General features: G+C 39.2%; 1 protein-coding gene across 1 annotated transcript in view; it reads right to left on the bottom strand.

Annotated features, from left to right (window-relative positions):
* Window positions 1-19,156, bottom strand: part of LOC115270261 (LIM homeobox transcription factor 1-beta) — a 34,145-nt gene extending 14,989 nt beyond the window's left edge. Inside the window, exon 1 of the mRNA XM_029879526.2 lies at window positions 17,971-19,156. Within this exon, the coding sequence (XP_029735386.1) occupies window positions 17,971-18,076 (106 nt within the window). The 5' untranslated portion in view covers window positions 18,077-19,156. The remainder of the gene's footprint in view (window positions 1-17,970) is intronic.
* Between the last annotated feature and the right edge of the window lie 358 nt (window positions 19,157-19,514).

The following is a 19,514-nucleotide window of genomic DNA, read 5'->3' as shown; positions in this document are numbered from 1 at the left end:
CGCCGACCGTTGTACAAGAGTTTCTGTTGAACAAAATGGCGAATAAATGTTTCATGCAGTGGAAACTGCACGTTTGTTGAAGCATATTTCTGTTCATTGAATAACCAATGGTATAAAAGTTAAAAGGCAGTTGCTTAGGTATTCACATCATCTGTCTAATAGTGTTCTAATAATGATAGAATACAAGCTGCTTCCAACGTATTAGATGCCGTTATTCCACATAAGATCTTCAATGGAACAAGTAGCTATTATTTAAAATTTAACAACTTTTGCTTGATGATTTTATTCAACTACACTGATATAGCTTAACAACAAGATGTTACCATGTTTCTTTGATACAAATGTTACACTTTTATTCAAGTAATGTTGATTACAGTGGCTTCTCGTAACCTCACTTTTTACCTGTTCAACGACCCTAAAAGTTGCGTTTGTGGAGAATTGAGGATCAGAATCAAATTGAAAATGGGCGGTAACGACTATTATCGTCGTTTTATTGTGAGAAATCAAGAATTTGCATTCGTTGAACAGGTAGTTTTAGGTTAGGGAATCGCCACTGGTTGATTAGCAGTGGTACTGTGTCACTTAACTATCGTTGTTCGCCCTGCTCCTTTTTGTAAACACAATTGCTGATTAAAAGCCTAAAAAGAGCAACCGTGGCTACAAGCTTGAAGACCAAATAAACTTCTCTTAAATATCACACTTTTCACACTTTTAAAAATATTCTGACTCACCTTTTACACTACACGCTCCAACGACAGAAAAATCGGCAACAAAAACACCAGAAAAAGCAGCTGAAGTGGATCCTGGATCGTTTGTTTGCTATTGACAATCTACTCTATCCACTTTGGTGCCACCGCTCAAACCGGGCTCATCTTTCTTATGTTCATATCTTATAGCTGCCTGGAGATATACACAAGTTTTACACCTTCTCCTCCCGACACAAAACAGGAGCAGTGGAAATAAACAAAGTTCACTTGTTTGGACGTTCAAATAAAAAAAGTACGAAGCGATATCAATCTTACAACACAACACCGTGAATTACTGACAGACTAGCACAATAATTAGCATGCATGCCTTATGATTAAACGTTGCGATTACAATTATTCAAACATTGATCAACTTCATTGTTTATGAAGACAATTAGTTGAATAAAATATTTAAGTAATGTTTAACCCTTCATAAGGCAGTGGCAACTATATTGCCACCTACTGTTTTTATTTTTTTTCTGTTTTATTACAATTTATTTTGAACTTCTTTTCTAGTTTACGCAAAATTGGGATTACTAACAACGCCTAGAATTTTTTTGGTACTAAACAAAGCTTAAACAACAATTTGGGAGTCATTTGTAGTCTCAAAAATGGCTAAATTTGACCGCGTGAAGAAAGTTAGCTCAAACTTATTGTAAAACTATAGATTTGGTAAATATTTTAAGAAATAATCAAATTATGGGTTGATAAGAGCTGAACTACACAGTTTATATTATGGGTTAAGCCGTAATCCACTCTGAAATCTCTTTTCCGGCTTTTTTGTCGAAGTCAAAAGAAGAAAGGTACCCTAAACGGGCAGTGGCAAGAATATTGCCACCAGCGCTGGTGGCCTAAACGGCCAGTGGCAACTATATTGCCACCTCAAAAAATTGTTTTTGGCATAAACGGGCAGTGGCAACTATATTGCCACCAGCATTTTTGGGCTTATCGGGCAGTGGCAACTATATTGCCACCTAGATTTTTAATAGTTTCTTTCAAACAAAAATTGTTTTGTACATATTATCATGCATATAATTATTTCCATAATAGTATGCGTTGACAACTTTTCTAGTTTTCTCGGCCTTATAAGGGGTCATTCAAATATTACGTAACGCAAAATTTGACCATTTTAGACCCCCTCCCTCCCCCACGTAACAACATTTGTATAGGAAATGTTGAAATTTTGTATGAAGCGTAACACAAAGCTAGACCCCCCCTTTCCCCCTTTAGCGTTACGTAATATTTGAACGAACCCTAAAGGGTTAAGCAGCATATGTACGGTAATGTATTCGATTCAGGGATTGCATATTTATATACTGCTTTAAATCTGCCGATTCATGTAATTCGGATTGAAGCAGAGCGGATGCGAGTGTGAACCCAAAGGTCCAGAGTTCGAGTCTTTCCATTGATGTGATTTGTCCCATAAAATGTAATAAAATAAATATGTTGGGGGTACATAATCAGAGAGAGAGAGATATTCCAGACACAAATGCAGAAATGCAGAAACTTAAATCATTTTTTTCATTTTATTGTTACAATGATATAGAAGAAACGTTTAAGAATCGTTTTTGTAGCAATTAAGGACAGACTTGTTAGTTGTCCTTAAACCATATCTATAAATAGAAATGAATTTCGTAAGATGTATCACGGCTCCAGCATGTTTTGATTGTATTATGGTGGAATAAATATCGAAGAAAGCTTGTTATTATGCACTATGCTGCTAATGCACAATAATGGTTTCTAGAACCATTCTTAAATGATTAAACAAATAGCGCCATACAACATTGTTTAATAAACGTTGAAGAAAAGTTTATGATGTTTGTGTTAATTGCTGATGGTTCTAACGTTGAACAAGAGTTTCACAACCGATGTACGATCATTGGATAAACATTCATTTCATCGAGCTTATAGAACGGTTGACGTTGAATAGATTTTCATTTTTGGGCGAACAAGAGTTGAAGAACAGTTTTATTTCAAAATTATTCAGTTATTATACGACGTCCAGTTTAATAACGTTGCTTTGAGAAACATTTCTTAAAGCAAAAATTGTTTCTTCGGTGTCCAGACGTGTATTTCACGGGCATTGTAGCGTTCATCTTAGTCTCGACGTGAGACGTCGTAGAAGAGACGGATATTGCCAGTATTTGCAGCTTTCGTCGGCTACGAAGTCCGCCCACGCTTTTGTCCCGTCTACATGAGCGTTTCACTTCTTCTCGAGAGCCGAATAGCGCTGACGGGCTACGACTTTGGCTCGTCGTGTTCTCGCGCGGTCTATCGCGGCTTTGGCGTTCCGTCGCTCCTCTATCTTCCTCCACGTATCATCTGTGACCCACTGCTTTCTCCGGGTGCGTAGCTCACCCAAATTATTCTCGCCGGTGGCAATTAAGGCATTCTTGATGGCGCTCCATTGATCTTCTACGCTTCCACCTTCTGGAATATTCGCAGCACGATTCTCTAGCTTCTCGATGAAGGGCCTTTTCACCGCAGCGTCTTCCAGTCGGCGTGCGTTGAACCGGCGTCCGATTTTCTCCTCCTGTCGATGGATCCTAGCGATGCGCAGTCGGACCTCGCCGATTAGGAGATGATGGTCGGACGCAATGTCGGCGCTACGTTTGTTCCGCACATCAAGAAGGCTCCGTCTCCATTTTCGGCTGATGCAGATGTGGTCGATTTGATTTTCCGTGACGCCATCACGGGAAACCCATGTCACTTTGTGCACTGGTCGATGAGGAAAGAACGATCCCCCAATCACCATGCCATTGTTGCCACAAAACTCTGCAAACAGCTCTCCGTTTTCGCTCATTTCTCCGAGACCATGGCGTCCCATGACGTGCTCATAGTCCGAGTTATCAGAACCAACATTCGCGTTGAAGTCGCCCAAAAGGATATTGATAGGGGCTGTTCATAATCCACGTAGACCAAAATTTGCCCATCTCAGACCCCCCCCCCCTCCCCCTCGTAGACTTTTGTCCATACAAAAATTTTTAAATTTGTATGGAGCGTAAACTTTGGTCAGACCCCCCCCCCCCTTACAAGTCTACGTGGTTTATGAACAGCCCCATATCACCTTTCGGAATCTTGTCCACGACAGCATTCAGTTGAATGTAAAAGTTCATTTGTCTTGCAATTCGGCAGCATCGGGTGGCACGTAACATTGGATCATGGTGGTTTCGAACCCGTGTTCTGAATGTGGCTACAATTATCCGCTCATTAATAGGTGCCCAGGCCCACTGCATGAGCGTTCCCAACTCCACGGTGGCGAGGAGCGTGTTCACCTCTTAGGCCAGAGTATAGCAGAATTTGACCCGATGCCAATCTGTGTTCTCCAAAGTTCGGCCAACGAACTTCGCTCAGTCCTAGGGTCTCAAGCTTCATACGGCATGCCTCATTGACTATTTGTGCCAGTTTACCTTGCTGGGCTAGGTTAATACATTCCAAGTTTCAATTTTTGTCCGTTGTTTTGCGCTAAAAGTCGTTGCCGTTGAATCAGTTCGTAACAGTGTTGCAAAAATTCATCTCATTCATTTGAACGCTAACCAACAAATCTTATCAGTCATTTTCCCTTCTAGTCATGTTCAAAACGATTTCATTCAATCAGAGCACCTATCAAATGAGAAGCGAATCCTGTCAAATGAATAAATTGTCACTCGAATGAGTAGCTAGGCACGAAACACGAAAAACCCTGCATAATTTCGCCAGACTGAAAAAAATATCGAATGTCGAGTCAAGTTTTATCGAATGTTGGGCTACTGTTGGACCAACATCGAACAACTTTTGGGTCTATGTTAAGTTTGGTGGCCAACATAAAAATAGATGAATGATGATAGGCTTATGTCGGGTTTGACGTCATCAGTGATGGTAAAAGCTTTAAATCTACAACACCACAAATTTTGCTGGCTAGCTGGGGCTCAATGAATGATATGTGCCTTGAGTGAGGCTGGAGCTGACATCAATTGAATGATCAGAGGCGATGGTAAATGAAAAAAAATGAGCCGTTTCCTATGTTAATTTCAGCCTTAAATGTTGGTTGATACTGACACTTCGCGGCACTGCCTCAGCAGTTCATAATCTTTCATTTTCGGTTTCTGTAAAGGTTTTTGGGTTTCGGAAATAGTAGGTTGTTGGCCTAAGGTTTCTTATCCACCGTGGTGAGGCTGCCACCTTAGGTATAGCTTCCGGTGGAGGAGCATTTCATACTCAGCCACTGGATGCCAGAACAGACGCTGTTTGAGCCGCGCCTCCTTGGTGAACAGACGCCCGAGACGTGCCTCCTCAATCTTGCTGAAATCAGAAGGACAACAGTGCCCAGGCTGCACTACCAGCTAAGCATACAACTCTTAGCTGGCGGTCTTTGTCATCGCTTGACCCGTGGAAGCATGAGGTAGGAACTTGTGAGGACCAAAGCTATGTTGGGCGCTCTCTTTGTTGACTCACCGTTTTGTAGCCCCGTAATATAATTGAGTCAACCATATTACTTGTTCTAATCAGTTCATCAATTTTGATCTTTTCAAGCTTCTGATCTCGCTTCTGATATGCTCCGTCCTATGGTAGTATTCGTAGTACAATCTTAAAAAGGGATTATATAAAAGTTAGTGCACAAATAAGTATGGTTGCTCACGACCGCAATATGATTGTCATATTCAACTCTATTTTTCCATATTTGCCTGCACCAGCTGATTATCAGGACCTGAAACACGGAACAACTACTGGAGGAGTTCCGTCGTCTACCACCTATAAATTGGGAAATTATCAAACCGTTGTCGATGGTTGATGACCAGATAATCACCGTATCACAAACCCTCCAGAAATGCCGTGGATATGAGATCCCCACGCATCATTTGTTCATCAATTTCAAGGCTGCATCCGACAGTATCGACCAAGGAGAATACATTTTACTAAGGTGGCGCAGATAAACATTGCAAACCACTGGTTGTCTCTTCCATTCTTCTGGTGTTCTTATGGAACTGAAATAGTGACGTCACTATTTTAGTTGCATAAGAACACCAGAAGAGTGGAAGAGACAACCAGTGGTTTGCAATGTTTATCTGCGCCACCTTAGTAAAATGTATTCTCCTTGAGTATCGACCACGCAGAGCTGTGGAAAATCATTCACGAGAACGGCTTTCATGTGAAGCTGATCATACTGGAGCTTCGTTAACGATTACTTTCGGATTTAATGTTAGTTGAGTATTCTATCGTGCAGGGTGGCCACCGAACCGGGAAAAACGGGAAAACCGGGAAAAAGATGGGAATTCAGAACGACCGGCCGGGAATTTGAGATGATTACCGGGAAAATTATTGTGGAGAAAAAATTGGTTAACATATTTAAATTTTATACAACTTATCGATAATCTGTATCAGCAAGCTAAATTCAAATTTTCGATTTTCATCCTGTACAACCTTGCTTTTCTCGAAATTTTGCTAATTCATTATCGAATTTGTAAATAAATTTATTAGAACTTCAGCATAATTTCAAACATAAACAATTTCATAAAGGATTAACTTTTTCCTTGTCACGATTTTGAACAACTATTTCTATGTCAAGAAAGCGTTTCCGAAAAAAAGTGCTTGAATAAAACTTACTCTAAATTGGCCAAAGTTTTCGAAATGAATTAGGAAGTTTTACAGTTGTTTGACTGTTTATCAATAGTTCTACTATTGAAACGTGTGTTGGTAGTTGGGTTTACCTAATGAGATAACATTTGCATTGTAAAAACTATTGCATCATACTTATTTAATTCCGTTCGTTTCGAGTTAGTCGAACATCGATAATGCTATATAGAGCAACCGTGGGAAGTAGAGGGTTAAATATAGAAAGTGAATTTGAAGAGAAAGAATTGTGTAACATTTTCGGCGAACTTGAGGCACACGGAATTAGATGTAATAGTTTTCAGAATATTATTGTAACCTTATTAGTTTTGGGTTAACTACTAACTACTTTGAATGAGTGTAATCAGTTTCGTACCTTTTAATTCCGCCCTATGTTGCTTATCCTTTGACAGATACTGATTACACTCATTCAAAGAGGGTATTCTGCTTAGAGGGTTCGAAAAGTCGGTACAAGATACTAACTACTTGTTTAAATAGTTGAACCATTATCAAAAAAATCCAAAACAGTATTAATTTACAACTATTTCAAAGTAAGCCGATTTGCAGAAAACGTTGTTCAGATTATTTTCCGGATACGTTTTTTGGCTGTTCAAAGTCGTAAGAAATAAAAGATTAATATTTCATATATTTCAGGAAGCAAGCACGTGACTACGTTTTTAGTCCAAAATTATTTTCAGATTAGAATCGATATTAAAAAATTGGACAAATTCATTTCGGCTCGTTTAAAAACTTTAATTTTCATACAGCTGTTCATGTAAAATGTAAGTATTCAGAAGCAGCGTATGTACTAGCCAGGTTTTTTTTTCTGTTCAACGTTCCCTTTACAATGCCACGAAAATATTTATCTAATCTTCAACAGGATCTAAAAACTTTTCTTTGATACACTTCCAACAGAAAAAAATAGTATTACTGTAGCTCCTGTATGTACGTGGACAGTACTTTACTCAGACAGTCACACTGTAAGATCCTAAAATCGATTCGTTTGATTACATATTACTCTAATTACTCCGCATCTGATGTAAAATTTGTTATAAGAATTAATTTCTACAATTTAGTAAAACATATTACACTAAGGTATTTTTTACACGGGTAGTTTTTCTGCTTTAACTCGGTCAATTTTGAGCCAATTCACATGAAAATTTGTACACAGGTAGACACGGTTACTACTACCTGTGTACGGAATATCTGATAAGTAGGTTCAAAATTGACCGAGTTAAAGCAGAAAAACTACTCGTGTAAAAAAGACCTTAGTGTAGTTCAAAATTACACTTGGTTTCAGCTAAACTTTCGTTTTTTTATCACCGCATTAGGAAAAAATTAGAAGAAATTAGGCTGCGTCCAAGAAGCTGAGCCTTTGTGGAGTGACCCAACATTGACTGAGAATATTTATAATCATTGGTTGGTGATCATTCTTAAAAGACGGCGAGGGTAGAGTACTTCTTCATTGCAGTGTGAAAAATAATTTAGAATTCACGTAGAAGAAACGCTTAAAATATTCATTCTTATCATCATTTGGAACATTGTTGTTCTTAAATATGGTTTATTGAGGAAAAGTATTAGTGGATTTTTTTACATTGTTTTATTTTTTACGTAAAACGAGAGTTGTGTTAGTAACACTCAAAAATGTCCATTTTCAAAAACCGGGAAAAGTTGAAAAATCGTACCGGGAAAACCGGGAAAAAGACGGGAATTCCAAAAGTAAAATTGAGTGGCCACCCTGTCGTGCAATCAATGATTCTAGTCTCAGCGCCAAAACTAGTTATCCGACGGCTTAAAACGTATTTCCAGTAGTACGTATGTGAAATATGGTGTTTTGAAGGTGAATATATGACGAAGCCACACCTCGATTTTTCAAAACCACAAATCTAAAGAACCGAATGTCGGTTTGCGCTGAAAAGTTGATCGATTGGTTACCTGCTGGTGGTGACCAATCGATCAACTTTTCAGCGGAAAATGACATTCGGTTCTACAGATTTGTGCTCTTGAAAATTCGGGGTCTGGCTTCGTCATATATTCACCTGAAGCGGATATAGTCTCGGTTTGTATAAAAAACGCTAACGGACCGTTTGACTTATCGACGTCGCTGGCGGGTGGAAACGATTAAAATTTTGGTTTACTTTGGTTCTCCTAGAAGCCAGACACCAACCGTCAGCAACGTGGAATTTGTTTGCCAACCAGCAATGACACTCACAACCAGAAGAGTAGGTACAATTTAGAACCAGGCTACATAGACGGGCAAAGATAGACGGCGATGGAATAAAGGTCTCCCAAGTCTAAAGGATGCTCTCATTCGTCGGATAGTCTGGCCGTACAACAGGATACCGTACCGAAGTGGCTGGGTGTATTTTTGTGGGCGAAAGCCTTTTGTCAAAGGAAATGAGAGTGTTTTCGTTTCAAATATTTGTACGTAGGATGTTCCGCCGGCTGCATTCGGCGAAGTTAAAACTCTAGATTGGAACGATATTGATAATGTTTTTGCACTTTCATTTGCATATACTGACTAGTGCTTCTGCGAAGTTGGGATGAAAGCAGAAGTGCTCTCAGGACGGTGGTGGTTTTCCCGAACAGAGCAAAATTACTGCTTCTGCAAGATCAATTGTTCAAACAAATCTTGAAACGGAGTTCGAGTTTCATGGTGGTTTGATTAAACGATGAATTACTTATTTTGAATGATACCTAACTAGAAACGAAAAATGTAGAAGTCAGGGACTAACCTCATCCATTCATATAGAAAACGATTATGACGCATTCCTCATGGAAAAAGTTCGAAATTGCTTATCACCGGCCTAGTACCTACATGTCAGCCTACACATAGTCTGCAGCTTGGTCTATAGCACTCGAAGTCAACCGCTATTTAGCACCTGTTAAACTCCCAGTGAAATCCACGTTCATACCTCTACATAAATAACGATATGTAAAACACGCATGGGCAAAGCTGCCAGAGAGGGGGATGCCGGCCACAAAGTTTTCATGCACCCATAAACAAACAAAATGCTACACGATGTTCGGCTTTGCGTGGATAAATTGAATATGTTTATTTGAGTTTGTCGTCTTTTTGCCGACAAACAGTGCAAGCGGTATGGAGCTTGTTGATGAATCAGTTGGTACGTATCGGTGTTTGAGGCGATATACAATACATAACATGGTCAATCAGTCTGGCAATATCCATAAACAAAAGCATGGCACCTTAATGCATCAGTTATTAGTATATATCCGAAGCTGCGTCGGATTTGACCTCAAGACCATGCTGAGGATATATGGGTACGATTACGAGTCCTTCCAGGATTTCAGTAGAAGATCACCGGTCTTATAAGCGTTTTGTACTATTCCGTATTTCCCACCCCAGCAGCAAAGTACATGATGATAGGCGGTACCAAACACAAAATTCATCTAGGAAGTAGTGTTACGACAGATGGAAATTCTGTTGAGTTAGTGGAGGAATTCGTTTACCTTGGATCCCCTACAACGGTCAACAACAATATTGCGCATTTCCCTCCCCACTGGACCCCTTTCGCAATAAGTATTGTAGTATCCGAGCTTCTTGGCTGGTCTGCCATGAGCCGATTTGTTCTCCCGCACTCAACTGACGATACGTCCATCTGCCACAAAATTGTTCACTAAACTGAAGTACATCTAAATTTCCATCCAGCACATGCTTACGCATGATTGACGTTTCTGGTACATCTCGCACGCAAGGTGTCAAGTTAGCGTTAGCGTTTTGAGAGCACGATCACAAGCATTCACTCGTGCACGCTAAAATAATGATAATCGCACCAGGCTTGGAAAGCGTCAGCGTCAACACGGGTCGTCACGCGAATTTTACAGAAGTGCCTCTCTCAATGTCATCGAATCGGGAGACAATGACCAAGAAAGTCTAACAATATTCGCTCATTTTTCGGTCACGACGGAGCGGGACATGGTTGTAAACAAGGCAATTACTACAACATTCATGGATTTTGTCGTTGTTTAAATCCTTTAAAGCATGAATGTATGCCCTCTCTATCTGTTAAATACAACGGCTAGCCTAAATTTGCTTGGACCAGGTGAAAATTTTAATTTCAAAACAATTTGAAAATTTCCGTCATGACGCTTGATCATTGCAAAATGACATGACGAAGTGCGCGAATGCTCGTTTTGTCTTGTGACGATGAAAGAGCCTACTTGTTCATCGTCATGGGAAGCTCACGACCAATAACAGCGCTGCTTCCAAATTGTCCAAACTTTCAAAATATACAACTCATAAGCTGACACCTCTGTCTACTACAAGTATAAGTGCGGGATCGCGAATAAAACTGCGAATTTGAATCCAATCTTGTCGATGTCTTCTGCGCACTTATGCATTACACGGTGCTGAATAAGTGCGCAGAAGACACCAAAACGATTCGATGCAAAATCGCAGTTTTATTCACGATCCCGCACTTATACTAACTGAGAAAGGGGTCCAGTGGAGTGGGAAATGCGCAATATTGTTGTTGACCGTTGTAGAGGATCCAAGGTATACGAATTCCTCCACTAACTCAACAGAATTTCCATCTGTCGTAACACTACTTCCTAGATGAATTTTGTGCTTGGTACCGCCTATCATCATGTACTTTGCTGCTCCGCTGTTCAGGCTAATATACAGTTTTGCAAGCATAACAAATGCATTTCTGTAGGACTTGTCATACAGCAAAGTTCTGGTTCATTGACAATTTGGTTGTCATAACACACAGTTTTTGATTCAAACAATCTTTTAGCCAAGGATAAATTTCTAGATTTTATTAAAAACTATTTCTTAACTTCGTGTTTCATCTTGCCCCACCCGTTTCAACTTGCCCCGGTATACCTTAATGTACATGTTAAATGATCAATTTACCTTTTGATTGCTTGAAAAAAATATTTCCATGCTTAATGGCTTGCAGTCAAAAAAGCCCTAAATCGTATATTGTACCCTATAAAAAGAGGTATAGCTCAAAATTGTGACGTGCTGAAGCAAATCTGAGCTCGAATTCGGATTCAGCGGCCCAAAATTTGTCGGAGACACATAAGTTTGGTCTTGAGACAGGTCAATAGTCAATTTTTGTTTCGCTGTGTATAGTGGTTTCGCAGCGCGGTGTCACGAACACTAATGCAATTCTACTGGTTGAAAATATGCCCATTTGATTTTGCCGGGAACAGCTGATTTTTGTTTACTATTTTCAACTAGTAACTCAGATAGTGTTCGTGTAATGCAACGTGTACGTACACACAACCAGTGTTGAAAAATTCATTTCGCCATATCTAAATTCAATCACCTACAGCTCATTTTAGAAGCTGAACCAGAGAATATGGTATATGAAAAACTTGTGCAGCTAGACCAGTTCTGCAAGAAAGTCACAGAAAAACTGCTATTTTTCGAATATTTAAGGTAAATGTCACGGACTACCTTTGAAAAATCCCAATGATATTCACGGTGAATATCATTTGGCATTTTTCGATGGTAGTCCGTGACATTTACCTTAAATATTCGAAAAATAGCAGTTTTTCCGTGACTTTCTTGCAGAATCGGTCTAGCCGCACAAGTTTTTCTTTTACCATATTCTCAGGTTCAGCTTCTAAAATGAGCTGTTGGTGGTTGAATTTAGATATGACGAAATGAATTTTTCAGCACTGCACACAACACCACTAAAAGCAGAAACCACTAGTGGATAAGGCATACTACGCCTTCCTTTTACTTCTTTGCAGTGAAGAGAATTGTCGCCGGGGCCCGTGGCGTAGTTGGTCACACGTTCGCTTCATATGCGGATGGTCATGGGTTTGATTCCCAACCCCGGCACTTGCAATTTTTCGTCAGTTGCTTTTCCCCAGAGAGCAACTGACACTGACCGTCTTCAGAGCCCCATGGCTCAAACGGACCCGGATACCTGGACATCGGCGAACTGCTACTCATAATGGACCCCCAATCGGACTGGAAAGGAACAACGGCCATCCATCATCATCCTTGTGCTCATCATTCTACTAGGTATAAAGTAGAAAAAGTGAAAGCAGCAGAAAGGCAACCAGTTCGATAAAGTAGAATAGAATCTAGGCGCTGTACAAAAATATAAGTGCAGCTGTCAATTGAAATTGCTCACGTAGTGCCCCAGTGGACAATTCGCCCCCAAAACGACGATTCGACCGCTTGGGAGTGTTGTCGTCGTCGTGATGATGCTTCCCGAAAGCAATGTCAAATTCGTTCGGGGATTCAAAACATTGGAAAGAAATTCATTATTTTTACAGTCAGATTGAGATTTACGAGTAAATGAGTGTGATCCGAAGGTATAACTGTTTATTCTGAGCATGATAGTATTTTTTACGGCAGTGAAAACTAATTAGAAGAACGATATTTCTGGGTCTGAAAATCGTTCAGGCGAAGTGGATAGCAAATCTAACCTAGAATATCCTACAATTCTAACCTCAACTCCTCACTTGCACAAGCCGGATCTCATTTTTCACTTAAATGTTGGAACAAAATGCAAAACTAATGTACGTGCGACCGAGGGAATTGAAAGTTCTACCATTCCCACTTAAAAAAATTGTCGGATGTGGGTTGTAAGTAGGAAAAATAAAATAATTCCCCCAACAGATTATGTTCATAGGTATGTAAAAAAGGTAAACATCATCAGTTCGGTAGTTGCGTTACCGAAACAAAGATGGGTAACAGTATGTTTTATTTTGCCCTTGAAAGCCAATAGAGCTGTACATTAGGTTAAGTGATTAAGAATAAAAAAAAGAGAATTGTCAGACAAAAGAGGCACAAAACAAGCAACAAAGAAGATGCGGCGATTACTCTTTATCCCAACTGGTAACAGATAATGACATGATCTCGAAAATTTTTGTTGCAGACAAAACGGAACCTTAATTTGTTGCGTACTTTTCAACTCGTGAATAATCAATTATTAGCAACCCAAAATCGAAACTTTTTGATGATGCATCTTCAGCAGCGTTGCAGTGTTTGCAGATTCAAAGTTACCGCTCGAAAATCACAATGCAAGCCTTGAAAATCTCAAAACTCGTGGTGCACGATATTAAATAGATATATAGAATAGAAGATGTGGAAATCCGCCTTTATTTAAATTATTGTTTTCCAGAAGTGGAAACTCATTTTTGAGCTAACGTCAGGAAAAATCATATGTTTATGAGTTGTTTCATCAAATTATGCTGAAAAGTGATTTGTTTACATTTTGGCTCTTCCGCCCTTTTCAAATGTTGGTCTAGATTTGTCCTATTCTGCTCAAGTTGGGACAAACCCATGTCGCATTGGGTAGAATGTCGCAACAAATTCAGGTTGCGACATTGTCGTTATTGTTGTACGATGGTTGAATTTTGATTCACTGCTTCTTTGGTATCGTGTTTTGTTCCACGTTCTGCCGGGCTCAATGCTGCAGCATTACCGCCCGCAGCGTCGCATGCCGGTCTCGTTCGTTAGCTGGTGGACATTGATTTTTTCTATCATTTTCCCTCCAGGTCTACCCGAGCGTCCAAGTTTGTAATAGTGATATGAACCAATGACCTATGTTTTCCTGTGGATCAATATTTGTACCGGCCTCACTTCCCCTTCGCAAGGAAGTTTCTCCTCAAAACAAGAGCATCCTCGTCAATATTTTATCTATTTGTTTTCTGGAAACTAACGCCGTATACCTACTGTTATCTAGTCTTCTGTGTCTAGTATCCTATCAGATGATCGGTACGCGAATATTTTCTGTTTGCTTTCGTTATCATCCATGCGCACACGCTCGGGAACTCAAACAGATGATGTATGTTGTTCTATAAGTTGTGCGGGGGAAATTAATTATGATTTATGACCTATATGTCGGTGGCGATAGTGGATTGAATGGCTTGACTTCTGTGGAAAGGAAAATCGGTGGAGACCAATTGAATAACTTTACTGTAATTTAACTAGGGTAATAGTACCGTGATTCATTTAACGTTCCCATATCGTGTTTGAAAAAAAAAAAAATATGGCACCCTATATAACATGGGACTATTATGGGTAGAACGGCAGTATACTCGTTTTATCCTAATTCCCCACATATATTGAGTTTTGCATGAAATTAACTTTGTTTGAGAGTACCGTAATCCGTGGTAATATTGATCATAATTCTCGATCTTTCTCGAATAATTCTCTTGTTAAAGCAAACATTGCATGTTGTATATTTTTAAAACAAGTACTGGCCCTTCGAGTATGTGTTAAGCTGCTCGAAAAAATATTTTGAAACTTTAAATCATGTTAAGCACAGACATGTTAGAATCCCAAAATGGTCGCCACAATGGCCAACTTTGGCACCTACTTACGATTTCGAGGGCACAAATCTCTTCGTAAACAAAGCCAGTACTCCTGAGCTTCTCATTTTAAGCTTATTACAAGCGAGCAAGAACAGAATGATAAAATGCTCTGTTGTTTAAACTTGCTTCTTGAGATTTGTGCGTCTGAAGTTCTAATGCACTATTGAAGCGGGATGTCAAGACGTTTGTCCTTAAAATAAACTTTTTAATCTATTTTTTGATTTTGCCGATTTGGGGTAACATTGATCGCTTAAGTGAACAATGTTCGTTTGTGTTGAAAGTACCCTTAATTACTAAAGTTAGGGTCTCTGATTTCAAATATGTTGTCCAAATTCTAACAAATTATGTACTTTTTGGAGTTATTTTAAGATCTCTCTCTCTCTCTCTTTCTCTCTCTGCTTTGTTATAACGTACAAAGATAAAATTTATTTGTAGGTTACATCGAAGAGTACCTGTATTTCTAAATTCAAAATAGTTATTTCTATTCCCTACAATTAACTTGTAGTAATTAACAATATATTCGTTACTAAATCGGAAAAAATGGGATGCATGCAAACAATTGATCAATTTACTATAAATTCATAAAATAAATTATACTGCTTTTATTATATAAACAATTGTGAATTATATCAAACGTTTTTAATAGCTCATTATATAAGTCATAAATGCTTAAAATTTGATTGCATTCGGTTCATTGAATCCGGAGATATAACAGTCCAAAGTTGGCTATCGAATAATTATGCCTTTTTGTAGAATATTTCTAACTTCATGTAGATTTTGTAGAATATTTCCCACATTTGGACCATATATATGTCGGGATTTTGGTGAAATGGCCTCATTAACAATTTTTGTACCCCTGCTAGGTTAACGGGAAAGTCTCCCTTTCTTCGACGGTGAAACATCCAAAAGAGGTTCAAAGCGTAATAACATTCCGGACGTCGAACAGTGTGTAAAATCCCCATTAATTAACTTTCCCGTTAACCTAACAGGGGTACAACAATTGTTAATGAGGCCATTTCATCAAAATCCCGACATACATCCATGTAAATACGGCACTTCACAAGTTGTTTAACTTCGAGCCCTGAAGAAGATCCAAACCCGTAGATCGAAACGTCGGCGATGAATTAAAATAATCAACGCTTATTTCTGTGACTGCAAGCCGAAACCATTAGAAGTTCCACCAAAATCAGTCATCCTATCAGCTAAAAACGTACTCACTTCACTCGAGCCTCACCTTACTCCAGTGGTGCTCAGATTGAAGCATACCGCGGGCCAAATTGAGATTTTGCGTCAATGTCGCGGGTCGCAAAATAAACCATGGTTTGAATAAAAAAAATCCAAATTAACTTCAATCTTTCAATCTTTTTACTTAAGCTATTTTATAATTAGAATAGCATAGATTTTCGTATATTCTCGTCAAGCATCTCTTGCCCTTCAATACTTTAAAGTCAAAGTTCTCATTTTGACCATTAAAACGTATTGGACGTGTTTTTTAGCATGGTTTTGCCCCCCCCCCCCCAACATTTGACGATTTTTCGATTTTCCCATGCAAAATTTCACAAGAACCAGGCTTTGCCCCCCAATAATTTGACCAAGTTGGCGCGTCTGGCCAACTGATTCACAACTTATGATTTTTTAAAAACATTTTTAGTTTTGAAAAATAACTACAAACCCACCAAGTAAAGCTATGTTCATTTAGAATCCGGAATGACAAAATCACGTATATCTTAGAGATGGAATACAAACATAAAAGGTGAAGCCCTCAAAACAAAGGGTATTTGTTGTACTTTCATGGAAAAATATCATTGGAATTATTTATTTTTATTTTTCACACATGTTCTCACTTTTTCAGTGTTGACCTCTCTAAAAATCTGCACAACGGTGGTAAATTTTAGCAACAACCCCTTCTGCACGTTTGTTCAACAATCAGGTCATCTGTGCAGTGTCCTGAGTGCCTTGACTAGTCTGACTAGGATTCCGAAGAAAAATTGCCAATTTTTTTTTATTGCGAAATGAGGGGCAATTCAGTGAATTGAGAAAACGTGAAATTTGAGTGTTTTTTTCGTTGATAAACACTACCCATCTGTGACGATATGTACCACTGAACGTCTCCATGGCAGCTCATCAAAATAGGTAAAACCTCTACATATCCCTTGTGTGCGTTTTTGAAAAGCAGCACGCGATTCTTGAGGCTGTCATCCTTGTATGAATTGGTTCTCATCATCTTGTTGCGAAAAAACCATGCCCAAAGTTCGAACTTCTTGCCAAATCTTCAAATTTAAAGCAGATTTATCAATGAACCCAAGCTTTTTTCTTCCGAGGACACTTCCTTATACCATGGTTAACAACATCTGTGCACATAACACATAATGGTTTTGACGATATTAACATTTTTCGCGACTGTCGTACCTGACCACGCTAAATTTTTAACGTGTTTGTGCAAGATGTTTTTCCTCCTCTTGTCTTCAATCTGGAATAACTTTTCACTCGTTGCAAGAAAATCGATGAAATTTTCACCATTTAAAGAGGATTAGTGTATGATCAGAGTGCTGCAAAAGAATGATGATTATGTTCATTGAGAGCGCCACTAGAAAATGTGACATGATTCCGGATTCTAAGTGAACATAGCTTTATCATGATATTTGAACATCCACTATATCGATTTTCTATGGAACGGCTGCTGTCGCAAGGACGTGGCCAGGACAGCCCTCGATTGTTTGAGAACTGCGTAAATCCTGTAGCAAACGAATTAGGAGGTACCCCGCATACACGCCGTGTGCAACATAGTTGTCCCATGTTCTATGGGAATGCCTATTAACATGGGACAACTATGCTGCACACGGCAGTACAATGGTCTTAGGACAGTACCACCTTATCTTGATTTTTACATGACTTTAAAAATATGAATTGGTCGTAATACACCAACTACTCTTATTCACATTTTTCAAAGTATCAAGGCTTATTTGGCTGTGTTTGTTTCTAAAGTAAATAATGGTCATCCATTAAGTACGTCACGGTCGAGGGGGGGCGTTTTTGAGAAAGTGTGACAAGCAATGTATTAAGAATAAGAAAAACCCGTACGAAGGGGGAGGGGGGGGGGCGGTTAAAAAAATCCCAATTTTAGCGTGTCGTACTAAAATGTATGCTCCCTAATGAAACGATAAATCTTGTACAAATGTCTATGCTATATTTTTTTTCTGTGTAAAATAATACTACTTTCGAAATAACCAGAAAATTAAAATTCTTTTCATTCACACATGCGACAAACCATAAATTCCAATTCCAGATTTGATTTCCGGAAGCCTTAGTTACATTTAGCACAAATGATTACCTGTTCGCTCGTTATTGTCCGACGGACAATCCTGCAAATTTGTATCCGTTGTTTGTCCCTGTGTTATTCCTGCATTGAGGCTTATGTTGTGGTAGAATTCCAACATTTTTTGATCAACGTAGAATACTATCCAATTTGCACTGCTATACAATTCTGTAGTACGATTGTTAACTTTTAATCACTGTTAGCACATAACTAATTTCGATAATTTTCTTTTAATGGCTTAGTATCCAGAAGCACTGTAATCCTCAGATTTCAAATGTCGAATTATCCGGCAAAACAATTATCACTCACGCACGACTACCTGATAACCGGTAGATAGCGAAGCAACGTGAAACGCGCGCGCAGCAATCACGTCCGAACGCAACGAGCGACAATCCGCATGTGTGCTGCTCTTCGAATGAAATTCCAACTATGCAGCAGTCGTCGCCGTAGTCGTCAGCATGAAACGAATAAAAGAATAATAAAAACTAGGGTATGGATATGTGTTAATCGAGGAATGTCAACAACATTCACGACGGTAAGCGGAGAAGCAAGGACTGACGACAATACGCGATACGTTCAGACAGCGCTCTATGCGCTGTGAAGACAAACTACGTGAAAGGAGTGGAGAGGGAAGCATTCCGGATGAAATGGAAGCACAAAAGAGGGTCGGATACTAACACAGAAACGCAGCAATCTGTTACGGCGACTGGCTATGACGGCAGCCGGTCGGGTGTCACATGTGTTTCGATCGATAACAGTTCTCAGCGAACCTATCCCGCCAGCACGCATTGCCTGCAGTTCGAAGATTTGAGGAATCAACGGCGGAAAGGAGGAGCGGCACTCAATGGCATGGTATTTTGGCGGAAAATCGATAAGAAAGACACGAACCCACTCCATCGTAGTTTTCATTGAATTGTATTTGTATTTCTATTTTGTCCAGCCCACCATTGCGCATGTACGAACGATTAACCAGCGAATGATGCCATGAAGGAAAAGACAGATCGAGGCGCACGAAACAAGACAAAGAGTGGAAACACGCCCACCGAGCTGTGATTGGTCGCATTCTGTGAGTGTAATTGTGGCACGCAGTTTGTAGGGGAAATCTTTTTCTTTGAGATTCGCACTCGATGGAAAAACATCGCACAAAGTTTTGAGAGAGTTTTATGGCAACAGTTGGACAAATTTGAGCCCAGGGTAGACGAGTATAGAACTAACCGGTGCGTGGTAATGAACAATATTGATTAGGTGATTTTCAGATTTATTTTTTCATTGAATTCAAAATATATACATATGTGTATTCGAAACCTTTCCTTCTTGTTGGTGTAACGACTCAAATGGACATTGGTCGCTTCTCAGTTTACTGCTCTATGTCCACTTCCACAGTTTTAGGGTAAACAGGTATAATATGCCCCCTCTAAAAAAATGGAAATATCTCTGCAATCGTCACCATATTTTACGCAATCAATGCATTTATTGATTGAGCAAAGTGTTAGATTTTATCCGATAATAACCTTTTGCACGAAATAACAGCGTTTATTCCGTAATAAAGTGTTTGCTAA

The sequence above is a fragment of the Aedes albopictus genome, chromosome 2 (genome assembly GCF_035046485.1).
Source record: "Aedes albopictus strain Foshan chromosome 2, AalbF5, whole genome shotgun sequence".
NCBI lineage: Eukaryota > Metazoa > Arthropoda > Insecta > Diptera > Culicidae > Aedes > Aedes albopictus.
This window is presented reverse-complemented; position numbering and strand designations above follow the sequence as displayed.